The sequence below is a fragment of the Hippoglossus stenolepis genome, chromosome 8 (genome assembly GCF_022539355.2).
Source record: "Hippoglossus stenolepis isolate QCI-W04-F060 chromosome 8, HSTE1.2, whole genome shotgun sequence".
Taxonomy (NCBI): Eukaryota; Metazoa; Chordata; class Actinopteri; order Pleuronectiformes; family Pleuronectidae; genus Hippoglossus; species Hippoglossus stenolepis.
The window spans coordinates 3612544-3635755 of record NC_061490.1 but is presented as its reverse complement, the minus strand read 5'-3'; the positions used below and the strand labels follow the sequence as shown (position 1 = coordinate 3635755).

The 23212-nt window shown below is 40.2% G+C and overlaps 1 protein-coding gene across 1 annotated transcript in view; it reads right to left on the bottom strand.

Moving 5' to 3' along the window:
• The window catches only part of eif3ea (eukaryotic translation initiation factor 3, subunit E, a), a 31456-nt gene extending 8581 nt beyond the window's left edge, over positions 1–22875 (bottom strand). Inside the window, exons 1-9 of the mRNA XM_035163791.1 lie at positions 22740–22875; positions 21025–21142; positions 20684–20801; positions 17827–17869; positions 16699–16803; positions 10149–10274; positions 9314–9438; positions 4693–4819; positions 3939–4040 (exon numbers count right to left, since the gene is read on the bottom strand). Coding sequence (XP_035019682.1) covers positions 3939–4040; positions 4693–4819; positions 9314–9438; positions 10149–10274; positions 16699–16803; positions 17827–17869; positions 20684–20801; positions 21025–21142; positions 22740–22829 — 954 coding nt within the window. The 5' untranslated portion in view covers positions 22830–22875. The remainder of the gene's footprint in view (positions 1–3938; positions 4041–4692; positions 4820–9313; positions 9439–10148; positions 10275–16698; positions 16804–17826; positions 17870–20683; positions 20802–21024; positions 21143–22739) is intronic.
• Between the last annotated feature and the right edge of the window lie 337 nt (positions 22876–23212).

Below are 23212 nucleotides of genomic sequence, written 5' to 3'. Positions count from 1 at the left end.
GACAGAATGCATGTTATTTAAAAGCAGTACAATTATTACACAATGGATTATTTCTGTCTGCTACTAGGGCTACTTCAAACATCCTTCATTGAAAAGGTTTAAGGTTTAACTTAGACTAAATAGTTGAGTACGCACAGAAGTTACACCTTTGCTAACACTCATTAGGACATTCAAGCTGGAACCATCAAACTGAAGAGGAATGTAGAGCAGAAACCCACGTTTCAATATGTTGTATCTGTCTGGACTATGTTTTGGACATATAGAGAACAGGGCAGGGAGGACCATACCGTCTAAATCAAGGCTCGCAAAAGGTTTGTTTTGACCAAAGTTTTAGTGCTCCCTCTAAGAGCCGTTTTCAGACATGACCTGCAGATAAAGTTTGGAGAACATGTACAATGCAGCGGGAGGTTCTCTGCACAACAGCAACAAATCTTCAGCATTATTCAGGCGAGAGCAGCAGCAGCCAGGTGCAGCAGGCAAAGGCAGGAAGTGACATATTAACTCTGCTGCGGAGATCACATGATTTTCTTGACAACACACAGACACCGGTGTCGCCAACACCCCCCCCCCCTCTCGCTGTTAATCCAGCAGAGGATCCCCCGCTGTGTTGTCACATCGGATTCTCCTGACTTTCTGCAGACTTTATACCAGTGGGCCAGGCGGAGAAAGTCTGCAGATAATCTGAAGGCCCTCAATCGGACATTTGCCTTTACACATGCACCTCATCCAATTCTACATCATCCAAGGTACTCCATATCAACCACAAATCATTGAATTATTTGGCCACCACATGAGACAATACAGTAAGAACAGAGCCAACCACAGAGATGACCACTTCATCTGTGACTTGTCATCAGTCTTCTGGTCTGGTGCTTAAGTGTCAACTCTCCTGTCCGGGATTGCCAAATTTCACAGCTAGTTATCCAACAACAGCAGCAAGACCAGTCCATAGAAACTCAAAGATAAGTGTTGCTTCTCAGCCATGAATTATGGCCTTCCTTGGACTCTTTGACATCACTGTCTATGGCCCATTCATCTTCTGTAAATGTTCTGGACCCAGCTATGGTCCTAGAGGTACCAGTGTGTGAAACCTTCCCCTTTCTCAGAGCATGCTGCATTCCAACTCTCCATTGAGTGCTATTTCACATTGCATTACCAGCTCTTGGTTTGCTTAAGCTGCTATCTGCCCAGAGTTCTGCTTGAATAAATCCCAACTACATAGCGCTACCAGGCAATGCACATTTCAGATATGACAAGGCTTATCTAAGGCAGATAAACTTTGAAGAGTTAAGTGCTCTAATTAGTGTCATCTGGGATTCAGACCACAAAGCTTAAACAAATCCTGAAAGGGGCTTTAAGAGCCCTTTATGCTCAATCTGAGGGTCTGACTATAGGTGGGCCTATACTTTTCATTCTTTGACATGCAAGCATCTAACATCTGACAGTGATTCCAGATTCAGGTGGAGTGGGAAAGAAAAACCAATAAGAAAAAAAGAAAACTTGCGCAGCTTGTACAAGACAGTTCACCCCCTCCCCCCTGGCTTGAACTATTGTACATGGTACAGTGAACTGCCGACAGGGCAGCTGAAAACAATACCCACATCTTGCTATTACAGCAATCAGTAAATAGATGGGTGCCACTCTACTCAATGGCTCAAAATTGATGCATTACAAATGCTCATCAAGACAACAGCCCATCCCAGTGGGGTATCCGTTTACCTCAATCACTGCACGGCCTATGAATCCTTTTACCGCCACAATAATGTGCCATTGCGTGTGGCTTGCGTGTGAATTTCTGCAGGGGGGAAAAAATGGCACTGGCTTCAAAGAGAACAATTTAGGAAAATGTTTGCAGACCATCACAGGCAATGCATTAAAGGTGCTGCAAAACATTTTAGGAGCCACCCACCTTGCTACACTTGCTTGTGAACTGAGCGGGGTCATTTTTTTGGTGTCTGCTGGACAGGCTCTGATAAGACTGACAGGTATGCCAGTGTTGAAAGCACCTGGAATAACTGGGGGTATGACCTCAGATTTAGTAGGGATTGAGTATCTGTTTTAACCTCAGCGGAGTCTCTGCAAACAGAACCCTATGAGGGAAGGTCATGCCCAATCCAGGGAGTTCCTATGAAGTGTTAAACAAGGTCGGTGATTGACTGTCATGTCTAAGCTGAAATTGGATACAGCTCTAATATTGTTGATGGTACATGTCATCATTTGGAGATGGTCCCTGGAGGCCTTTGCACAGGAAAAATCCAATTTCTCTTAGAACATACTGTGGATTTTCTGTCTGAACATGCACAGATTTTTTTAAGGGTATAACTTAAAAACAAATCTGCCCAGATGAGTTTGGTTATAACTTCCTCATGTGTTAAATAGACTCTTTGGGGGAGAAGTGTGAACTTGAATATAGGCTAAAATGAAACGGAACCTTGAGTAAACCAGTGCTATGACTTCTAAATGTTTACTCCTGGGGAGAGAACCATCATTTTGAAGGTTTTTCTTCAAGAGGCAAATGATGAAAAAGGGACCAAATGACCCTTTAGTCCTTTGTTCCTGCAGGTCCAAAGTATGAAGTCATCTGGGAAAGCTAGATTACTGTGTATATGCAAAGAATGCCTCACTAGATCAAGTCATGCAAAATGTACATATAGCACAACACCTGCCAAGACACCTGCTCTTTCTCTTTAAATGTGATTACTGTCCATTTACTGTGTCCCTGGAACCTGACCAGCAAAACTCATAACATATATTCTAGAAAGGCTTAATAATTCCCTTTTATAATACTGTACCAAGGGTGTTGATTCAACACAATTGTCATTATTGAGTCTGTAGTTCATGGTGCTTTAGGGAACTGTATTAAATTGTTTCACTGATATTGTCATAGAAAAAGTACACACTCACTTGGCAGCTTGAAAAAACGATGCAGTCTATGTTATAATATTAAGATGTTGCTAGTGTATTAATATGTACACCCTGTTTGTGGCAGCGGAAACACTAACAGCAGCCAGAAACAGTATCAGCCCTCTATTAATCTTGTCAGTATGTATTAATGGAGCAAGTATTGTTCGTTTTTTACAAAAAAGGACGCCTAAATAGAACGTTGCTAGTATCTGACTGAGGTTCTGTGGAGAAGGTGATCCCTATATCAGCATTGTTTTTTAGAACAGATTTGGACACAGACATAAAGAAAGGAGGATTCTGACAAATTCACAGGAGTATAGAGGCATACAAGATAATAAAATAAAATATGATGAAATAAAATTGCGACATGCTTGTTGTATATTCTTTCTCATTGAGCTATAAATATCACCTGATTGAGCCAATGTTATCATCAAATCATAATCACATAGTTCAATGGTCTCCGCATTGTAGTCAACATACAAGACAGTATACTATCTTGGTTCTAATCTCACATCAAGGACAGTTAAATTTAGCAATTACAAACCGAAATTGATAGAAATGCTCTAAACAATGGAGCTATGACAGATCTCCCTCTTTAAACGAGTGGCTGCACGCCTCTGTAGAGGATTTTGTTATAAAGCTTTTACTGTTAACTACTGGCCTCATGGGTCAATTACAGGCCATAGTAAATATCTGACTACAGTCTGAGTCAGAGACGGTGTCCAAGGAGACCTCTATTTCTGACAGTAAGATACAAGGCGCCGACTATCACTGTTCTGTCAGCACCGGACCCACGCTGAACTCCGGTAAACAGAAAGCTGTGTGAACAGGCGGAAGGTCAGACAGAGATCACGCGATTGCAAACCATGTTTACGACGATCCTCCGTGTGAAAGTTCAGGAGTCGCGTCTGCAAATCAGAGATCCGCAGAAAACCGTTGTATTGTCACAAAGAGGCACAATAAAGTCGTTCTCATAGTTTCGGGAACAATAGGTTCAAATGAATGATGTTGAGGTCACTGAAGTGGTTACTCACCGACTCGCACTCCCTGAGTTTCTTCTGAGCACTGTCAAAGTCAAAGTTCACATACAGGCACTCCACAAACTCTGTAATTGGATCTTTGTAGGTGTAGGATTCCTGGAAGAAAAAATAAATATAGGTTCAGATATGTTAAGCTGCAAATAAAGCAGAAATACACAATGAGGTTCAGAAGGTATTTAGATATAAAGCAAAGATGCAATATGAAACAGGACTTTTCACAATTACTAAAATAGTGGTTGTGAAATCAACATGTACATACTCACTAAAAAAACAACATGAATCCTAGTGTTGTTGACTATATAGTCAAAATGACCACCTGCTGGGCACAATAGCTAAATAAACATAACAGTTTACAGGGACTTGAGCAGAAACACATTGTGAACTCTGAACAGTTGCAAATCATGCTTACAGAAGGAGTCGCAACCTGACCTGAGGCCATAGAGCAGAGCACTGAGCACATGTTTTAGTGATTACCCACAACCCAAGACGGTGCTTAGATCGCTAAAGTATCTGCTGCCATTGGCAGAGAAAGCTCTGGTACGTTGCATTCAGTCAGTTCACTACCATTTATCAGAAGTAATGGGTTTATAGATTCTCCAGCTTGGATCCAAGCTCTAAAACACACTCCCTGCTCTTAAAAGAAGTGTTAGCAAAGCTATTGGGTTGCATGGTTGGTTACTCATACGTCCAAAGCCTGTGTGGCCTATAAGCAATGGCCTGATAACTTTGAGAAAAGGACGTCTGTTACCTGCTGGATGACCTTCACCAAATCCTTTAGAACCTGCCGACGCTTACGGACATCCTTGTTAGTGATGACCGCTGTGGTTAAGTAACGCAAGATGTGGGGGCACATAGTCTGGATAGCATTGAGGTACCTGAAATGAGGAAGCACAAAAGTAATCACTTATCAGAGCAACGACATGATCTTTACAAGGACACATCATATAACATTTTGGCTGCTTATTGGGCTCCTGGCATTTAGAACAGAGAAAAAGCTTTTGCAGCTGAACAGATAAATGTCCCAACAGGACTCTCCCTGCTGGACGTGGGTCCCAGATTTAAGCTGTCTCTTTCATTAGTGTCCGATGAGAGGGAGGAGGAAAAGGGAACCCTGACAAGAAGATACAGATCAGTGAGCAAGGACCTGCCCAGTAGCTGTAACTCAATCCATCAGGGACTGACGTTTCAACCACAGGTCAACTGGCTAAGGGCTGAACACAAGAGACACAACGCTGTTAGAGGCTGATGCTAATCCCACACCAACTCTGGAGACTGTGTTCTGTAAAAACAACATGTAAGGTCTGTGTGCACACACAAACACACGAGTACATGCCACTTTTCTTGTCCAAATTGGCAATCAGTCAACATTAACTATGTCATCAGAACACTTTATTGCTTTCTAAATATGCATCTTTGAACTTCACCCTCCGCTTTAACCCCCCACTGACCAAATTAAATCAGCACAGAGGAAGTGCAAAGGGCCCCTATTGCGGAGTCCAGAGGAACACATGGTGTTCAGAGAAAGAGTGCCGACAACAGTTTAATTTGCTGAAACAATTAAAGGGACAGGGGACCTGTGGCAGTTGTGATGTTGGGTCTAAAAACAGAAGTGGGCTGCTCGGCAAAGCCACCGTCAGCCTGGTTTTAGGAGAGCTCTGTCCCTCCCTCCCTTTGTAGTTGCTTGACTCCCGTGGAAGACCGCAATGCTCCGTGCTGTGTTCCTGATTAACTTACACCTACTCACTCTCCAGGGGGGGCTCCAATAGCAAGCAATCTTGCATGAGTCACTGTACCATATCTGGGGGACATTCATCCTACCCCACATAGGGGACTTCATCTTTTTTTTGAGTTGAGTTTTGAAGCAACAAGCGTCACTGCACTGGTTTGCTGAAGATGCTACTGAGGCATGCAGCCAAGAAATCCAGTAGGAGTTAAAATTTCCACTTTTTAAAGGGGGGAAGCTGTGGGAGAACACTGAAGAGGGACAGGGAAACAAGGTTACTTATTCCACAGCCCACCTGGAAATGATGTTCAACAACTTAACGGGAAATACAGACAAACAAGTAGGGTTGGGTACCAAAATCCAGGACTTTGTCCCCTTTGCAGCACTTAAACTGCCTCGGTGAATCTAACTTATTTGTACAGGAGGGTTTGAAGTTTATGCTTTTAAGTGACATCCTGTCCATCTGTGGGTTACCTCTGTTGCAATGTGTCCATCTGTGTTGATTGTACTGGAATGGCTGTGAGAACAAATTTCCCGAAGGGATAAGTCTAAAGTCAAAAAACAATAAGTCACTTGTACCGACACGGATGGTACCTGCTGGACCGAATCACAACGCAGATTTTGGTGCCTAATTTTAGCGCCTGAGCCAAGTGCTGAAAAAGTTGCCCTGCTTACAGGCAACATAAAAATCACTGCATGTGCTTTGTTAACATTGGGCTTCATTCACCAATATCTTCTTGAGAATTAAAAAAAAATTGTTCTTAAGTCGTTTTCTAAGAAAACTGTCAGACTCAGGATGCGTTCATGAAACGCAGAATTGCTCGCACCTGTCACTAGCAGCTGCACACATGAACACTAGTTGACATTCACCACACTGAGCTGGTGTCGCCAGCAAACAATTAACTTAATATGGCAAGTGATGCTGCTGAAGGGCCTTCGCGACCAGTTTAAGACGCACCACATTAGCTGTCTTTTAAGTTAGACTGAGAAAATTTGATCAACAAACTGAACATAAAGAGTGATTTTGATGTTATTGTCTGTATTGTAATTTTTATTAAAACATTTTTTATGCCTTTTAATTTTTTCTCCCTGTTGTATCGAAAACTGTATCAAGAATCAAGTATCTTCCTGGGTATCAGTATTAGGGCTGCACCTATCGATTATTTCTTTATCGATGTCTGTATGAAGTCAAAAACTGACAAATAAAATAAAGTAAGTATAATTCCATAGTATTTCAGCAATGTTTATTATTAATTGTCACACTGAACTTAAGTGTACTCTAATAATAAAATTAATATTTTCTCACTTCAACTAAAATCTAACTAAAAAATAAAGTGCTTAATTTTAGAATAAATAAATAAAAAGATGTAGTTCCCCATTTCTTCTTTTTTCTTTATTTAACTACATATCACATATAAACAATCTCAACAAACATTAACAACTAGACAGCTTTAACTTTCCTCTTTGTTCCCACTTTCTCTTGTTCAGTGAAGTAAAGTCTACCGTGTGCTGCCAGGATTTACGAACGTTAAGACGAAAAAGGCTGCGCAGCTTAAAATAGGACTACCGTAAATGCGGGGGAAAGAAGTGCGCAGGATAAAATAGAAACGGTCCGTCAAAATCTAACAACAGGTCTGGGTCCGTATAGACCGACTATTGGGGACCTATGCTCGAAGAGTGTGGGCGATTTTATTTGCTTCAGCTTGCTCTTCAGGTGACTGCATGCCTTGACTGTGTGCAGCCACCTTTCATTCGACACTTCGAAGCACATTCCGCGAGTGAAAGTATTTACGTAATCAATGACGTTGATTACTTCTACGCGTCGTCCCAAAACAAATGGCACACAGGACTCAACCCGTAAAATAGCTGTTATATTTTGTAGTGTCAGAAGTGGATACAAAATAAAAAACTAACAATGGGATACAGTAACACATTCAGTGAAAGCTGTATCGGGAGAGAGTTGAAGTAAATAAATAGTTTGATCTCAAAGCTGAAGTCAGAAGAAATATAGTCAAATACTGAAGAGAGAGAAAGAGGGAGGAGCTTGACCAGCGCAACATTGACAACACAGTACTGTGTGTTTTAAATAATATACAGGTCTGGTCGGTCACGTTGGCTGGTCTGATTTTTTACACTGTGCGTGTCTGTAATCTGTGAAAACAAGCAATAACCATTTGTGTCTGCAAGAGAGTAACAAACTCAGTGCAGCTTACTTTAACTGCTTCGGGCTCGGGTCATGTTCAGACACTTAAATATATATAAAGTACATTTATATTTGTATTTTTATGTTAAATATACTTTAACCACAACAGTTTTAGCGTCCAATTCGCCTCAACAATAAAAACGCTATTCTTATAGTTGACCATTGTTTTATGTTTTGTTTTTTTCAAAGGAAAAAGTATTGGTTCAGACACTGTTTAGGCACCAGCACCATTTAAAAAGTATAATTTAGCAACAATATCGGAAAAGACCCAAGCGATAACTAACCCTACAATCAAATTACTTGGGATATACTATTGTGATAGTGTTTCATCAGGCTGCACCTGTACCATAGTTGCTGAGCATTTAGTGGCTCTGAGGCCAGTGTCAACAGTACACAAAGCTTTGGATCAACATCTGCTGACTGCAGGGGTAAAGGAGGTCAAATGTGGAGCTGAAGGCTAGCCACTGGTCACCAGCTTAAGCCAAAGGAAGTACTGGTCAAAAGATGGGAAACAAGAGCCGAGCCAAGCCTCAGTGGGGAAAACATGAGGTTTCGAGACTGTGAAACTGCAAAGCACACAAAACTACCTCAGTTTATCCACACAGATGGTTGGGTGAGCTTTTCATGAGTAATTATTGGGCAGGCCTCCTTAATCATCCACAATAAAATTAAAAATGGAGTAAAATTCAGGGAACCAGACATTTGAGTGTGCTGTGTTGTGGTCGCCTGTCATACTGTCTGTGGAGCCCAATCATCTGTACAATTATACAAGCCTGCAATCAGAACAGGGGGAAGGAGCAAAGACATCAAAATAGGTGGTGTGCAAATTTTAACACGGTGTATAAAGTTTCCGATCTGGGATACACATGGCCTCGTTCGACTTGGAGAGTAAACAGACCACACGAAAACACACACTTCTGAAACCACTTTAAAAAATACCGGCAGGGTTCATGAAGAAGCCCACCACCCAAAAATGTGTTATTTAAGCAAATGGTTTTCTCTAAATGAAGTTCACGTATAAAACCACTGACTGACCTTTTCTACAAATGCTTTCAGGATCAAGAATTATTTGTAGATAGGATACTTTAATAACACACACAAACTCCATCTATCACAAAACGCTTCAGGGAGAAAGTACACAACATAATAATATGTCATAATATGAAACAACAAAACAATAAGAGAGTTGTTATACACTCTCTGAAGCATAAAGTGGCTACTTTTAGTTGGATTTTCCAAAACATGAATCGTAATGAATCACTACAAGTTCATTTTAGTGTACTTGAAGCTACAGAATGTTCCCTTTCCTGTCACCCTTGTTTAGTGGAAATTAATCTTCAAAACTCCTTCCAGGCAATCTTTCATGAGATTTTAATTTCCTGGGTGTAAAAAGAGCAAGCAAAACCAAGAAATTAGAAAAATTAATTTTATAAATGTACTTACTGTGGCTGGTACAGAAAGAGCTCAATGATATTGTCTCTGCCCTTGGGGTGGTTGAAGAAGACAAAGAGAGACCAGTGAATGAGCCATGTCCTCTGCTGAAGAGACTGGAGAGGGGAGCTGACAGTCTGGACAGGAAAGAAAAATACAAGAGATAAGGATTTGAAAAATAATAAAGCAAAATGTGAATTTGTTTTGTAGCAGCTAAATTAACACAGTAGCTGCCCTTTTCTACAACAAGGTACCAGAAATAAAGGCATTAAAGGGAAAGTTCACCGAAAAATGAAGATTCACTCATTATCCACTCACAACTATGCCGATGGAGGGGTGGGTGACGTGTTTGAGTCCATTAAACACTTAAGAGTCTCAGCGGTAAACTGTGTTGCAGCCAAATCCAATACAATTGAATTAAACAGGACCCCTTTTTCAGACTTGGATGACACCACACAAGCAATATGGAGGCATGTTATGGGTTTTTTTCACGTCTGAAGAAGGGGTCTCTTTGGCTGCAACACTGTTTACTCCTGAAACTCCAAAAGTGTTTTGTCGACTCAAAAATCGGCATAGCCCACTACCGGCATAGTGGTGAGCAGATAATGAGTTAATTTTCATTTTTCAGTGAACTATCCCTTTAAGCATTTCTCTCTCCTAGATGACCATCAATCAAACTCAGACAACCACTTTATACTCAAATCCTAGTTCTTAAGTAGTCAGATGAGAGCGTGTGGTTGAGGAATAAAATGCCACAGCAGAGCTGTACTGAAAGTGAAATGTCAATATGCAGTCTATGTAAGGGAATCTAGATGAGGTATCAAATTCTGAGAAGTGGGGCATTTACATTGTTATCGATAGTCTCTCTCAGGCGGGTGAGGTCCTCCATGGCTGCCTCCCAGTTCTGCATCAGGATCTCAGATGCCAGCTTGCCCCACAGAGAGTTCAGGGCATTCCTGTCTGTAGATGGGACCTAGGGAACGGACAACATGGGACACTTGATAAAATATGTGATACATAACATTACAGCGCAAAAACATTTTCCACACTTTTTGAGAGACAAATGCTGATTAAAAGCCTCCTGATACAGGTTGGCGGAGTGTTCAGGAACATCATAAAATGTGAGACCATGCTTGCCACTGCTTGTCTGGCGTCAGTGGGACAGCTGCACGCTGCAGTAGATTTTCTTATTTATACTGGAAAACCTGATTAAATTATGTCATCCTAAGGGAATAGGGCTTGACAGAAAGTGAGAAATGGATCATGAAACACTGTTTATCTTTTTATAAAACCAAATTTGCTGCACTTTTAGATATGACAACCACTGCATTGCAGCTGACCATAAAAGTTTGATACTTTAAAATTACCACATCGAGTGAAGGCATGTTTGAAGCTTGAGTGTCACTTCGCCGTCTGTACAATTTGCTGGAAGTAAACCATCTTAATAGCAGTGGAGCTTACTTGATCGTGTCTTGGTGAAGGTCCTCAAATCCAATTGTATATCAGCAATTACAAGACTTATAATCAATGCCAATTATCATTTGGGCCCAGTTATAGCAAACATTTCAAATGTCATTAAACTAAAGTTTAGAAAGAGCCAGTGATTTAGCATCATTAAAACTGATGAGGCAGAGGTCCAGATATCCAGAGAAATTACCACAGGGTTATTGCACCATTTTTAAAGTCAAATTGAATGCTTTATAAGACCTTTTAAGACCTATATTAATGTTTTTAGATCTCAAAATGCCAAAACAATTTATTTGATAGAAGATACGTTATTTAAACCAATTAATAATCTTAATAAGATTACAGAATAATAATATTGAGTGAGGGTAACATTGTAAAACTTCCTGACAGAGTGCTCAAAATATGAGTTCATTTACAATTATTGTTATTACCATTGTTGTTGTTACTATTATAAGTCTGCTTTGTTTATTAGTTTGTTTGTTGGACAATGTTATGGTCCGGTCTGCCAATAAAGCTTCATTGACTTGAACATGAAACTTGACATGACTATGTGGAAGTTGTAATACTGTAATACTTTGCAGCAAATTTGTGGTAAATTTAATACCTTAATTTCATTGTTTTTAATTTAAGACTATTTAAACGTTTTTAAGGAGGGCGGGAACCCGGTACCATACGATTATTATTAAAATAATATTATACTATTACAATTATAATAATACCACGGCAGGGGTCAAATCAAGCATGACTTAAATTATGTACTTATATCACCACCAAAAACATGCTAGGTAAAAAAAACTGATTCCACCAACAAACCACACTTGAAAAGACAATTCTGTCAGCGACTGCAATTCAATGAAAAATGAGATGCACGACCAACCTGAAAATATAATAATCAATTTCAAGGATGGGGCAGACACACTTAGCACCCATTAGGCAGTGACAGGAGACATTGTCTGAATCTGCACTGACCTACACCATATCCCTTATGACAAATGTGTTTGTGTCTACAATGTGCAGAAGTCTGACTTTGCTACTTGTATATCAAACAGCTTTTCTTATCCTATTATTGTACTGCTGTGGAGGGGTGACAGTATATTGTATGATGGGGGCTAACTAATGAAAATGAATCCGAATGGCCAAATGAGTCATACATATAACTAGGTACCTACAGCCATCAATAAGTTAAATTTAAGTCAAAATATACTTCTTTCAAGTAAATACAGTTATGTACTTTAGATTCCCCATTGTCCCAAGTTTGAATGACTTTTGAAACCGGAAACAAACCAACGATGCAGCGCATACTGGAACATAATGGAATAATTATTTGTCTTCCATCTGGCACAGTAGAGAAATATTTGTGGTGACCTAATCTAAATTCAAGAGAATGTATCACTTTTTATGGCCTTTTATTTGTAAAAATGAATTAAAGACATTCCAGCCTGTATTAAAACATGCAATACATTCATTATGAGACTGAAGAAACACTAAGAAATGTTCTGTGCTGGTTGTCAAGAACTTTTAGTTAACCTTCCATATAAAAGTAAACTGTTTGCATTAGATTTTTTGCAAAGTTAACTTAATTCATGAGGGCGATAATTGAAAGAAAATCCCTACATTACCTTCAGCAACTCTCGACCACTCTGTCGTTGTCACAAGGTAATTAGGCTGAAATATGAACTGATACTAACAAGACACATCTTTGTGGAGATAATCACTCTGAAAAATGTCACAGGCTACTGTTTCTGATTTCCAGAACAGGTTAAAACAAACAAAACAGAATCAGTAATGAAAGACAGGTTGAGAGTGCCTCTGAACCTGTGCACATTGGACTACACCCGAGGGCTCATGGGAAACTCTGTACCACAGCAGTCCACGATAACACCAAACACCAGACACAGTGACATGAGTCAAGCAGGAAGTCAGGGTGGGTGTCTGCTGAGCGGCCAGAGAAACCTAGATGCTAACCACACACCCCCGTACGCCGACGGACAGCCGCTGGAGTGGACTGTGAGACACGACAGATGTGCAAGTGGAGGAAACACTAAAAAAAGAACAGGTTTCCGCTGGAACCCCACAAATTGGTAAAATTATTCTGATATAAAAAGGGTTTTTCTTTTCAACTCGGCAAAGACCAGTTACACTCCGACAACATTTCAGTGAACTGCTATAGTAAGAGACGATGGCAGGTAAGAGGAAAATGTTTGGAAAACTCTTGTGGTACTACCCAAAAGGAGAACACAGTAAGACAATGTGTTCATCTATCCAGTCAGAGTAGCAGAGTTTCTTTTATTACAGAGAATGACTAAGGGGGGTTCTGAATGATTTTTTTCAGAAGTTCAGAAGTCACGGGAGAGATCAGTATTATAACATGAGGAGAAAAGGCTAGCTGCACTGCCAGGATAAAGGTCAAAGTTTCATCTGTTTTGTTTTGTTTGTTAGCTTTTTCCCTCTTGGAAGTCCCTGCCTGCTACGTTTGGCTGACCTCCAGGTCATTATGGCAGCTTTCTACACACACACACACACACACAGTCTGGCTTTCACTAGTGGCCACGCTAGAAAAGTTTCAATACCTGGGTTTTTCCAGCAGTTACCTTAAGTTTCCATTGGTTTGTGAAATGGGCACATTTTCGCTGAGTGACCAGCAACAATAAATTTACTGTGCTGGGGATTCGACAGGACACTCAATCTTTATTCTTAACATTCAATCCCTGCATTAAGTGATGATATGAATAAGTTGCTCTTTTCGGGCTAGGCCACACTGTAACAAGACCTGAGGCATGGATTTTGCAAGGCTGGCTTCCTTCGTTTAATTGACTGGGTTTCCCACGTTAAATGACTTTATGGAGCCTCACCTCTCCCATACGGGGGAGGGAGAGACAGACAAGGGGCCTGTTAGGATGGGAGGTCCACAAAACACCAAAAAGAGGGGAGGGGGAGTGCAGTACACAGGCTCCCACTAATGAAATCCATTTCTACCTTTCCCCCCTCATCTAAAAAGCCTCTTGCATTGTAGGGGGAAGAAACAGATATGTAGTTACAGAGCCTGATCTCGCTGGAACTTAAAATAAGGGGTCTAACAATTTGAGGGGTAAAAACAGAAAAAAGCCCTCTATGCTCAGCATGCTGGACTTCGAACAACATACCTCAATTAGAGCAATTTTGGTTTATTTAGACTGAGCTGCAAAGCCATAAACAACTACTGCTGGAAAAGTGAGACACATCCTTTGCTAACTTTTGAAGACTTTCCTTTAATGCCCGTTTTTTTTAGGGGGGAGGGAGTGGAAGTGGACAATTGGGTGAATTACTCTCGGATGCGACTCTTCCTTCTACACATTTGAGCAGATTGGTGAAAAAGCCATCAAATGGAGTACCCAACTGCTTTGGGTTAAGTGGGTTGTTTGTAGTGAAGTGAGTTCATCATTGTAGTGAGCCACTGCCAAGTTTTTCAGGAGAGGACACTCCAGCATACTGAATGTGCATGACTAGCCAGAGTCACTGACATCCGAAAGACAAGAGGCAACACAGTGCAGTATCAAATGCCAATTATAATAGGAACAAAAGATGGTCTTAATGTTTTTCACTCTAATGAATAGAAAAAATGTTGATCTTATTCTTGCCCATTCTTTCAGGGCTGGTTTTGGCACGAGCTCTGGCTTTACCGCAAAGCTAAATGTTGAACCAAAGACAAACAAAAGCAAAAGGACAAGTGAGTGACACTGGGAAACCACCGACTATGCAGGCTGGTTCCACTGGTCATTATAGGCCATTCAGTTGACTTGAACTTACTAACACTTGATGCAAGATTACACCAAAACAGTGTAATCTTGAGATCCAAAAATGGCCTCTATTTCTGCTGTAAATCTGGTTTCAGTCTAAATGGAACAATAACCTAAACAGGAAGGCAGATGCAAGCTTAAAGATTCACTGTAAATGATCTCATAGTCGCTAAGTGGTTCACAGCGTTCAGCATCTTTACAGTGTAGGTCTCTATTGTTGTCTTTGTTCTATTGGTAGTTATTCATGGTGTTTTTCTTGCATTTGTTTCTTTCAGCTCACTTCGTCAAGATCCTTGGTGACTTGTGATTGGACGTTCAACAAGTTAAGGGGACAGAACCTCAGAATATCTGCAGTTGCTGACTGAGATCCTCTTTATACTTTGGGCCTCTTGTTGCCACGCAAATGGTGCAAGTACAGATTTTCTGTGTATCTGTGTGTACAACAAAGCGTTTGGGAAACGATGATGTCACAGCTTACTTCTTGCATGAACACTGCTTCTTTGAGGAATAAGCATTAGCCAGAAACCGCAACAATGTCGGTTACGTACCAATTTCTCTACTTTTGGTTAACACTGTAAGGTCTAATTCAAAGTTAGCAGGTACATTTATCATTACTGTATCATATTACCAACATTTACAGGTGTATGTCTCACCCAATATTACTTGGACCTGAGCTCACAATGTTTTTCTCTAGTATTTGCCGAATTGTTGATGTACAGTTAATTGCCACCCCCTGGACCGACATGCTTGTTTGAGCGTTTGTTGATGTTGTGTTCTCGTCAGAGATATTTCTGAAACGAAGGTCGTGTTAACAATGTTTTTGTAAAACGAAAGGGAAAATATCTGTTCAAAAGATTAACTGCAGTAGTGTAGACTAGACCTTAGTCCTCATCATGTTGTATCATTTGCAGGGATGCACAATGGTTTAAATTATCTGGGGGAAAAAACACTGGTTGTAGTCAACAGAACATTAGCACCTGCTAAAAACATCTGGTAGTTGTTCGTGTCTGTTAGTCCAGAGATTTTTATCTCTCTAAAAATACAAATTATAACAGAGAGAGATGCAGCTGCCTCTGCTATGGTCTACATCTTCGTTTGTCATCAAAAACTATCCTTGTACAGAGGATAAAGCTTAACAATCAAACTTTAAATAGCTTGATCATGAACAACTCTAAAATGATGAGACTTCCTTTCACACAATTAAAACAGAAAAGACTATTGAATATGAGAAACATATGTTAATCAATTAATTAAATTAGTCAAATATTTTGATTGAGGCTATGGAAAGGTTTTCCAGCCTTTTTCATTGGAGTTGAGCAGCGCCTAGTCCAACTAACCATCTTCTACTCCTTTCTGCGGGCAAAGGAAGAGAAACCACAAACTCCAGAACCCAAGCAAAAAGTCTCTTTGTTTATAGAGGAAATAGAGGGGTGAGCATGTGCACTAACAAGCTATTTTGCCAGTGCTCTCTGTGAACTGTAATTATCTTCCCCTGCAAAACATACTTTGGCATTATCTGGTTTTTGAAAACATTTGTCTGGGGCATTATTTAATCAAACTATTTTTATTCAAAAATCTGTCTTTTTATTTCAGCTTATAATGTTAAATTCAGGGAAGAAAATACACTCCCCCCCCTCTATCATGCACACACACAGTCCTAGAAACACCTTGCTAAATGTGTGGGACCCTCTTCCTGCTCAATAAGACATACCATGCATAACTAAGAACACCATAAGCTCCGAAGTCGTGACAAGGGACTCTTGGCCACAGTACTCAAATCAATACACCGTCTACTGAGGCCCACCCCTTGAGAAAACTACAGACAGATTATGCAGTCCGCCACTGATCACTTGGCCCAGTTAAAGATCCTACTCAAGTCCTAGAGCAGCGGTCTCCTCCTAATACAGACGACGTGCAGTGAATTGAAGAGGCAATGACGTAAGCTGTCCAAATTCAATTACTTCTAAGTGTGCCTTTCTTGTCCTATATAAGCATTTGCCTTCTGACGAATTATAAAGTGCGTATGACAGTTTATAATGAAGGATAATAAAACACTAGAGAAACTCTGTTAAGTGAGGTAAGGTGTACAGCTATCAACAAACATCTCCATTAATGTTTACTGGTGTTGGATGTGTGTGTGTGATAAAAACTTACCAAGACGCGGAAGAAGTAAAGGTACTCTGCGGCACCGGAGTAGTTTCCACACTCGTACTGGAACTTGGCGTATCTGTACAGTGTGTCCAAATACTCCTGACGAAACTTCAAGAGAAATACAAGTATATTGATGTCACAAACAGAGAAAATGAGAATCACTGCCAGACCAAGTCAGACAATACATGAGCATATTTTCAATTGAAACATTGTGCTTCCTCTGTAATTTAATGCAGCTCTTGTGCCAAAGGAAATTCCTCTTTTGTGTCATATCTGTTGGTGTTTCATCAGGCTTAGGGTGCTTTTTAAATTCCTAATAAATAAAACATCTGGGTTAAAACCAAAATATTTAGATAGCTGTAAGTAAAGTGCAAATCTAATTTTAATGTCAGATTTATCTGTAGCAGTGACATAGTTTCCCTGCTGTGGTGGCATACCAGTGCTAAATGAATATAGAGTAAACACTGCTGTATCATATCAGTGGTATTTTGCCATGGTGAGAGAAAATTTAACTTTTGGAACAAATTCTGCCAAGAAGTGGTCATGTGAACTAAATTAGCAATGCATAAATATATATAGGGCTATCATTTCAAGCCTACGGTTCTTCCTATATTTAACCGTCCTTCCTGCTGTCCGGTATCTCAGGGCAATGTGTACTGACGTCAGGCCCATTCACTTAGGTTCAGTATAACTGACAGACAGCGAGTGCTCCAGGCCGCCCAAGCCTTTCCCACAGCAGGCTGTGGGGCCCTGAGCCTGGGCTGTGTGGAGGTACACTGAGGACAGCATGCAGGTCAGCGGGATACCGGAGTGGGAGGGGACCGACGGAGGGGAGGGTAAGAAGCCAAACATCATGGTAAATATAGAACCTCCGGCATTCTTGCGGCTCTATCCATGAGTCTCGAGCTACTCCGTTTATTCTTAACAATTCACCACAGAATGTAAATGTCCGCAGAATTTGTGCAAGCAACTGCAAACCCTGAAAATGAGTTAAGGGTTTTGGGAAGTAATTCTGCATTTCCCTGCTCAGCCTGCCCCTCCCACTTTACCCCTAAAACAACCATGGGTTCACACAAGAGCCATGGGAAATGCAGTGAAGAAGTGAGATGTCAGCAAATCAGGCCAACTTACGTTATGTTTTTCTGCCAAATAGTCAAAGAGCATTCGTCCATCTCTGCAAAAAAAAGAGCAAGACAGTTCCTGTAGTTAGAGGCCATTTAACTTGAGTCGCTGTTTGGCCGACTTCCTGGTGTTTGGAGCACCATTCAGGTATATTTTTCCACTTCTGGACTAAATCAAGAGTCATTTCACTTTTAAAACAGTGTGATGGGCTGTTTATTACATTTGGTTTGGCTACTACAAATCTATACTAGCCATGTCTAACAAATTATGTCTGCTGAATAATGTGAATACTGATTTCTCAGCACAGCCTTTGAGTCTCTATGACTTTGTCAAAACAAAGGATTGCTCTGGTGTTTCTTAACCATTTTATCCCAACGGCAGTTAACAACTTTGCCTGTGAGCAAAAATCTTGGTATTTATGCAGACACCACACTGAAACTACGTGTCATTTTAGAGTAGGTGCATTTTTAGAATTTGAAAGTAAGAGTGCATTAGCTGGCTTGGGCTATGTGTGTTTAGTGAATTTCATTTAGTCTGAAGTAGATTCTGCAAGATGTATATAAACAATTATAATACAACTTTTTTTGTTTTTTGACAAAGATTTTTGGCACACAATTATACTACTTATGGTAAAGATGTGTCAGGAAACCAACCAACCAGCCCAACCTTTAGGTTAATAATTAAGTTAATCAAATGAAGAAAATAACGATAATCTTAACATTCCACACAACCTGGATCAAAATAAAAAGCTGTTTAGCATAATTATCACACCTTCCACTTCAGTACCCCTTCTTTTCAAAAACAGCTCATCAACTCCTGTTTATGAACAAAAATGTTGATAAACAGCAATGAAGTGGATTTTTTTCCCACCTCAATGCATTTACCAGAGTTTAAAAAACATATTTAAAAATATTGACTATATGGCAACCTTTTTGAATTATTAATTTCTTTTTTGTACACATTGTGATGATCAAATAAGTGTGTGATTGGTGTCACCCATTTAAACAGAATTAAACCTGCTGGTGTGTGTTTTACTTTTGGGTAATTTAGCTTCTTCCTTCTGTTGAGCACAAAATGTTTTGCAGCCACACATTGTCATTTACAGATTATACATTTCTTTTAAAATCATATATCAAACTACACTGGTGATGTGCTAATATAACAATATGTGCACTTTGACACAAAATATCTTGCATTTAAAATGTAGCCTGATGTAAATGTAGCCTGATGCTGAGATGTACAACAAGAGGGAGCTGTTAGTGAAAAAGCAGCGGTACTGCCACCTTCTGCACTGAAAAAGTCAAGGAGCCACCAGCAGCAAGTTGACCAAAAAAAAAGTGGTTTCATTGCTTTAAAAGGGATAGTTCACCCAAAAATGAAGGTCACTCATTGTCCACTCACCACTATGCCAATGGAGGGGTGGGTAAAGTGTTTGAGTCCGCTAAACAGTTTTGGAGTCTCAGGGGTAAACAGTGTTGCAGCCAAACCCAATACAATTGAAGTAACTGGTGATACATTTTTCAAACATAAAAAAACTGAAAGAATACATTATCCCTCGGTACTGCTCATGTGGTGTCATCCAAGTGTCCTGAAGCCCCGACATTAATATTCGACTCAAAACGGCGTCATTTACACCATGTATTTGTATTGGATTAGGCTGCAACACTGTTTACCCCTATAGTGTTTTGTGGACTCAAACACTTCACCCACCCCTCCATCGGCATAGTGGTGAGTAGAATGAGTGATTTTTTCACTTTGTATTTATTTTTCAGTGAACTATCCCTTTAACAAGTTCCCCAAACAATTGAGATCCCAAATCATAGATCACCCTAATGACAACCATAATGTTGTTTATAGATATGATAATAAAATGATTTACTATGATGGCTGGGCTTGTTTTCTGGCTTCAGTAGTTTTCAAAATAAAGCGTAATCAGGCACATCGGCCTACTGGCTAACCACTCAATAAAAGTACCGAGAACAATAGGTTATATTACCCTGTGAAAAGCTTTGTGGATCTGTGTGTGTTAAGCCGAATGGACAGAGCATTGAGGTTCAAATATCAACCCATCTCTCATTTTCAGTACGGGATAATCATCCAATCCAGACACAATGTTAAAAACAAGCAATTACATCAAGTATAATCTAGGCCATAATGGTGAAATAAGACTGCTGCATGTCTGTTGGCCTTAGAGCGAATTCTTTATTGACCCCAGATGAGATTTCTATTGTTTTAAAAATCCAATGGTATGAGGAACAAAATTATGAACAACTTCAGACAGGCTCACGCTTCCCCATCCAAAAAGATTTCCTCCTTAGTCCACACTGACAGCAGACTAGCAATAACATAGACATGTGCTAAGTCCGTGTTGTTGTTATCCATCTTCAGATCCCACAGAACAGATCCAACAAATCTATGGCTTAAATAAACAGATGTCTACAGCCCAACTAAAGCAATATCATAAAACAGTTCAAACTGAAAAGAAATGAAAATGGAAAATGCTTTTGATTAAGAGTACACACTCTCGCCAAGAAACTAAGAAAAGGATAAAGACCAAATATGACCAAACTATTTTAATCAGTGTAGACAACGAAACAGTCTTAATAAAGTTAACAGTTTGTGTCTGTGTCTTTTTACTTATGTCTTTGCTGACTTTGCTCAGCTAAAGCACTGACATGGCTGAACGCCTTATTAAAAGTTCAGTTCTATGGACACAAAATACCTCTACAATACTGATGTGCATTCTACTGTTTCAAATAACAGGTTTTAAACATCTTAGAATAATGGCCAGTACACCAAGCAATTTCACATCCTACATATAATCATTTTCAGGATAATAAGGAGGAAGAAAAATAAGAGACTTTACCTGGTGGACTGCATCTGCCTTGTTGTCTCAGGGTCCTCGAACATTTTCACAATGGGCTCGGTCTCCGACTGCAGCTGCTTGAGCTGGGCCACAACCTCTGTCCTCTTCTCCCTCAGAGCTAACACATGGAGGATAAGAGTCATTAGCTACAGCAACAACATATGCATGGTGTGTGTGACCCTGCACTGAAAATGCAGTAAAACAAAATGTTACTGTTAAATCAATTCTGAGTGGAGTAAGTGGTGTAGCGCAGCGGCCCTTTAGGATGTCTGTTATGATGATGTGTTAGGGCGGGAGAAATGGGGATGAGGAATGTATAAAGACCAAGCGTCAACACTTACTTTGAGGAATTTCCTTATCAAGAAAAAGGCTTCTGTACACATCCATGGCAAAGTCCACCATGTTTGTGTCACTGAGGAGGTCCAGTTTTCCATGAAGCAGCTCCTGCTCATTGTAGATCTAAGAAACAGAGTCGGTAATAGAAAACAGAGATGGGGAGGAAGGGGTGGGGGGTGGTGGTTGTACAATATTATTATTTGACCAGGAGGCCCTGACTAAATAAAGCCATTTTCAAACATGAACTGTGGAAAATGTCCCCACAATGGGGTCCAGACTTTGTCCTGAGTTTGCCTTTCACATGTGAACAATGCAACATGAGATTCTCTGGTCAGACGCGTACAAAACACAGAAATGCCAGGAGTGAGGGGGTCCGCGGGCAGGACGTAACCTATATATTCTGCTGCAGGGATCATGTGCTTTTGTTTACAGTACATCCTCCAGAGCATCTCTGCATAATAATCTGCTCTATTCTCACATGGGCTCACTTTTTACTTGCAGGATGGCAGGACTCCGGAGAATGTCCACAGCAACTGACTTGGACATTTGTGTTGTCACATACAGCCCTGCCGTATAATTTCACGAAATTTTCCAGAGTTCAGAGCACGTTTGAAAACAGCTTTAAAATAATTGCTGCCTAGCATTTTCATCTTTCATAATTTACAAAGGCACAAATTGATATGTGGATAATGGGTTTTCAACCCGTTTTTCCATTCATCCCTAAAGGTGGTGCCTGAACCCCCGAGGCCTATGTACACTGTATCACCCTATACAAGCTAAAACGTGTGTACATATCTAATTTTATGGTGTTACAATGTACACATGGATGAGCCACAATGATATGCTGGCTATGATTTATGCCAAAATTATGTCGTTGTCGGCAACTGAATTCACGCTCATGTTAGCTTGCTATGATTAGCCTGCTATGGTTAGCCAATGCTAACGTATGTTTCAGAGATCCAGTCGTAGTAGTGGAATAAATGTGTTATAAGCAGTGTTGAATAATAGCTGATAGCTGAAGTTGAGGCTGATCAACACTTCCCAACTGTTACTTTAACATATATTCAATAACAATGATGTTATTAATGTCATGAATATGTCTTGAGGGTTAGCTTCGCCTGGGTGAGCATTGTTCCGAGTGCGTCTCCTTTGGGCAGAAACATCGCTGACTGCGGTGTGATCTGTTAATAAAATGTAATCACGTGTTCGCAGAAATCATCTGTGAACAACCTACAACTGTAAAGTTTAAGAGCAACACACTTCTTCGGTTTTATTTCTACTGTAAGAGTGAAGCAGCGTGTGGTTGATTTTACTAAAGCTACTCACAGTGAACAACCACTACTTCCGGCAGTGTGGTTTTCAAATGGAAAAATTAATATTCTTCCGGTTAAATGTGTTGCGTGGCATTCCCTATCATTCTGCCTTGAACACGTTTCATCGTGACACACATCATACATCGCTTATATGTTCCAGTAAATTATAATATGCGGTTACATAACATGTTTAATGTTTCTGTCGAGGGTGGCGCGCTTTTCCGTTTTAATTTGAAGGCAAGAATATGGACTTCCGGTTACACACGTGTGGGCGCTTTACACAGCTGCTGAAAATGTGACCGAGCACATAGCGCGCGTGGCTTCCATCGCCCCTTAAAACCCACTATTTTCTCCTAAAATAAACTCAAACACGCAGCGAAGTGTTTATGTGTGGCTTTGGGTCGTACCTCTTTGACAGACAGGAACTCCAGCAGAGGAAAAACGAGATGACGGTCTAAAAAGTGGGCAATTTTGGTGGTGAGGTCGTACTCCGCCATCTTTGCTCCGGTGAAAGGGAAGCGGAAGTGTGATGCAGCTGAATACAGAGGGACGGACCAATCAGAGACGCCTTCAGGATCCTCGATAAAACATATATGTGATATGAAGCTGATTTTAGACTTCAGATAGATAGATAGATAGATAGATAGATAGATAGATAGATAGATAGATAGATAGATAGATAGATAGATAGATAGATAGATAGATAGATAGACAGATAGACAGATAGACAGATAGATAGATAGATAGATAGATAGACAGATAGACAGATAGACAGATAGACAGATAGATAGATAGATAGATAGATAGATAGACAGATAGACAGACAGATAGATAGATAGATAATGATAGATAGATAGATAGACAGATAGACAGATAGATA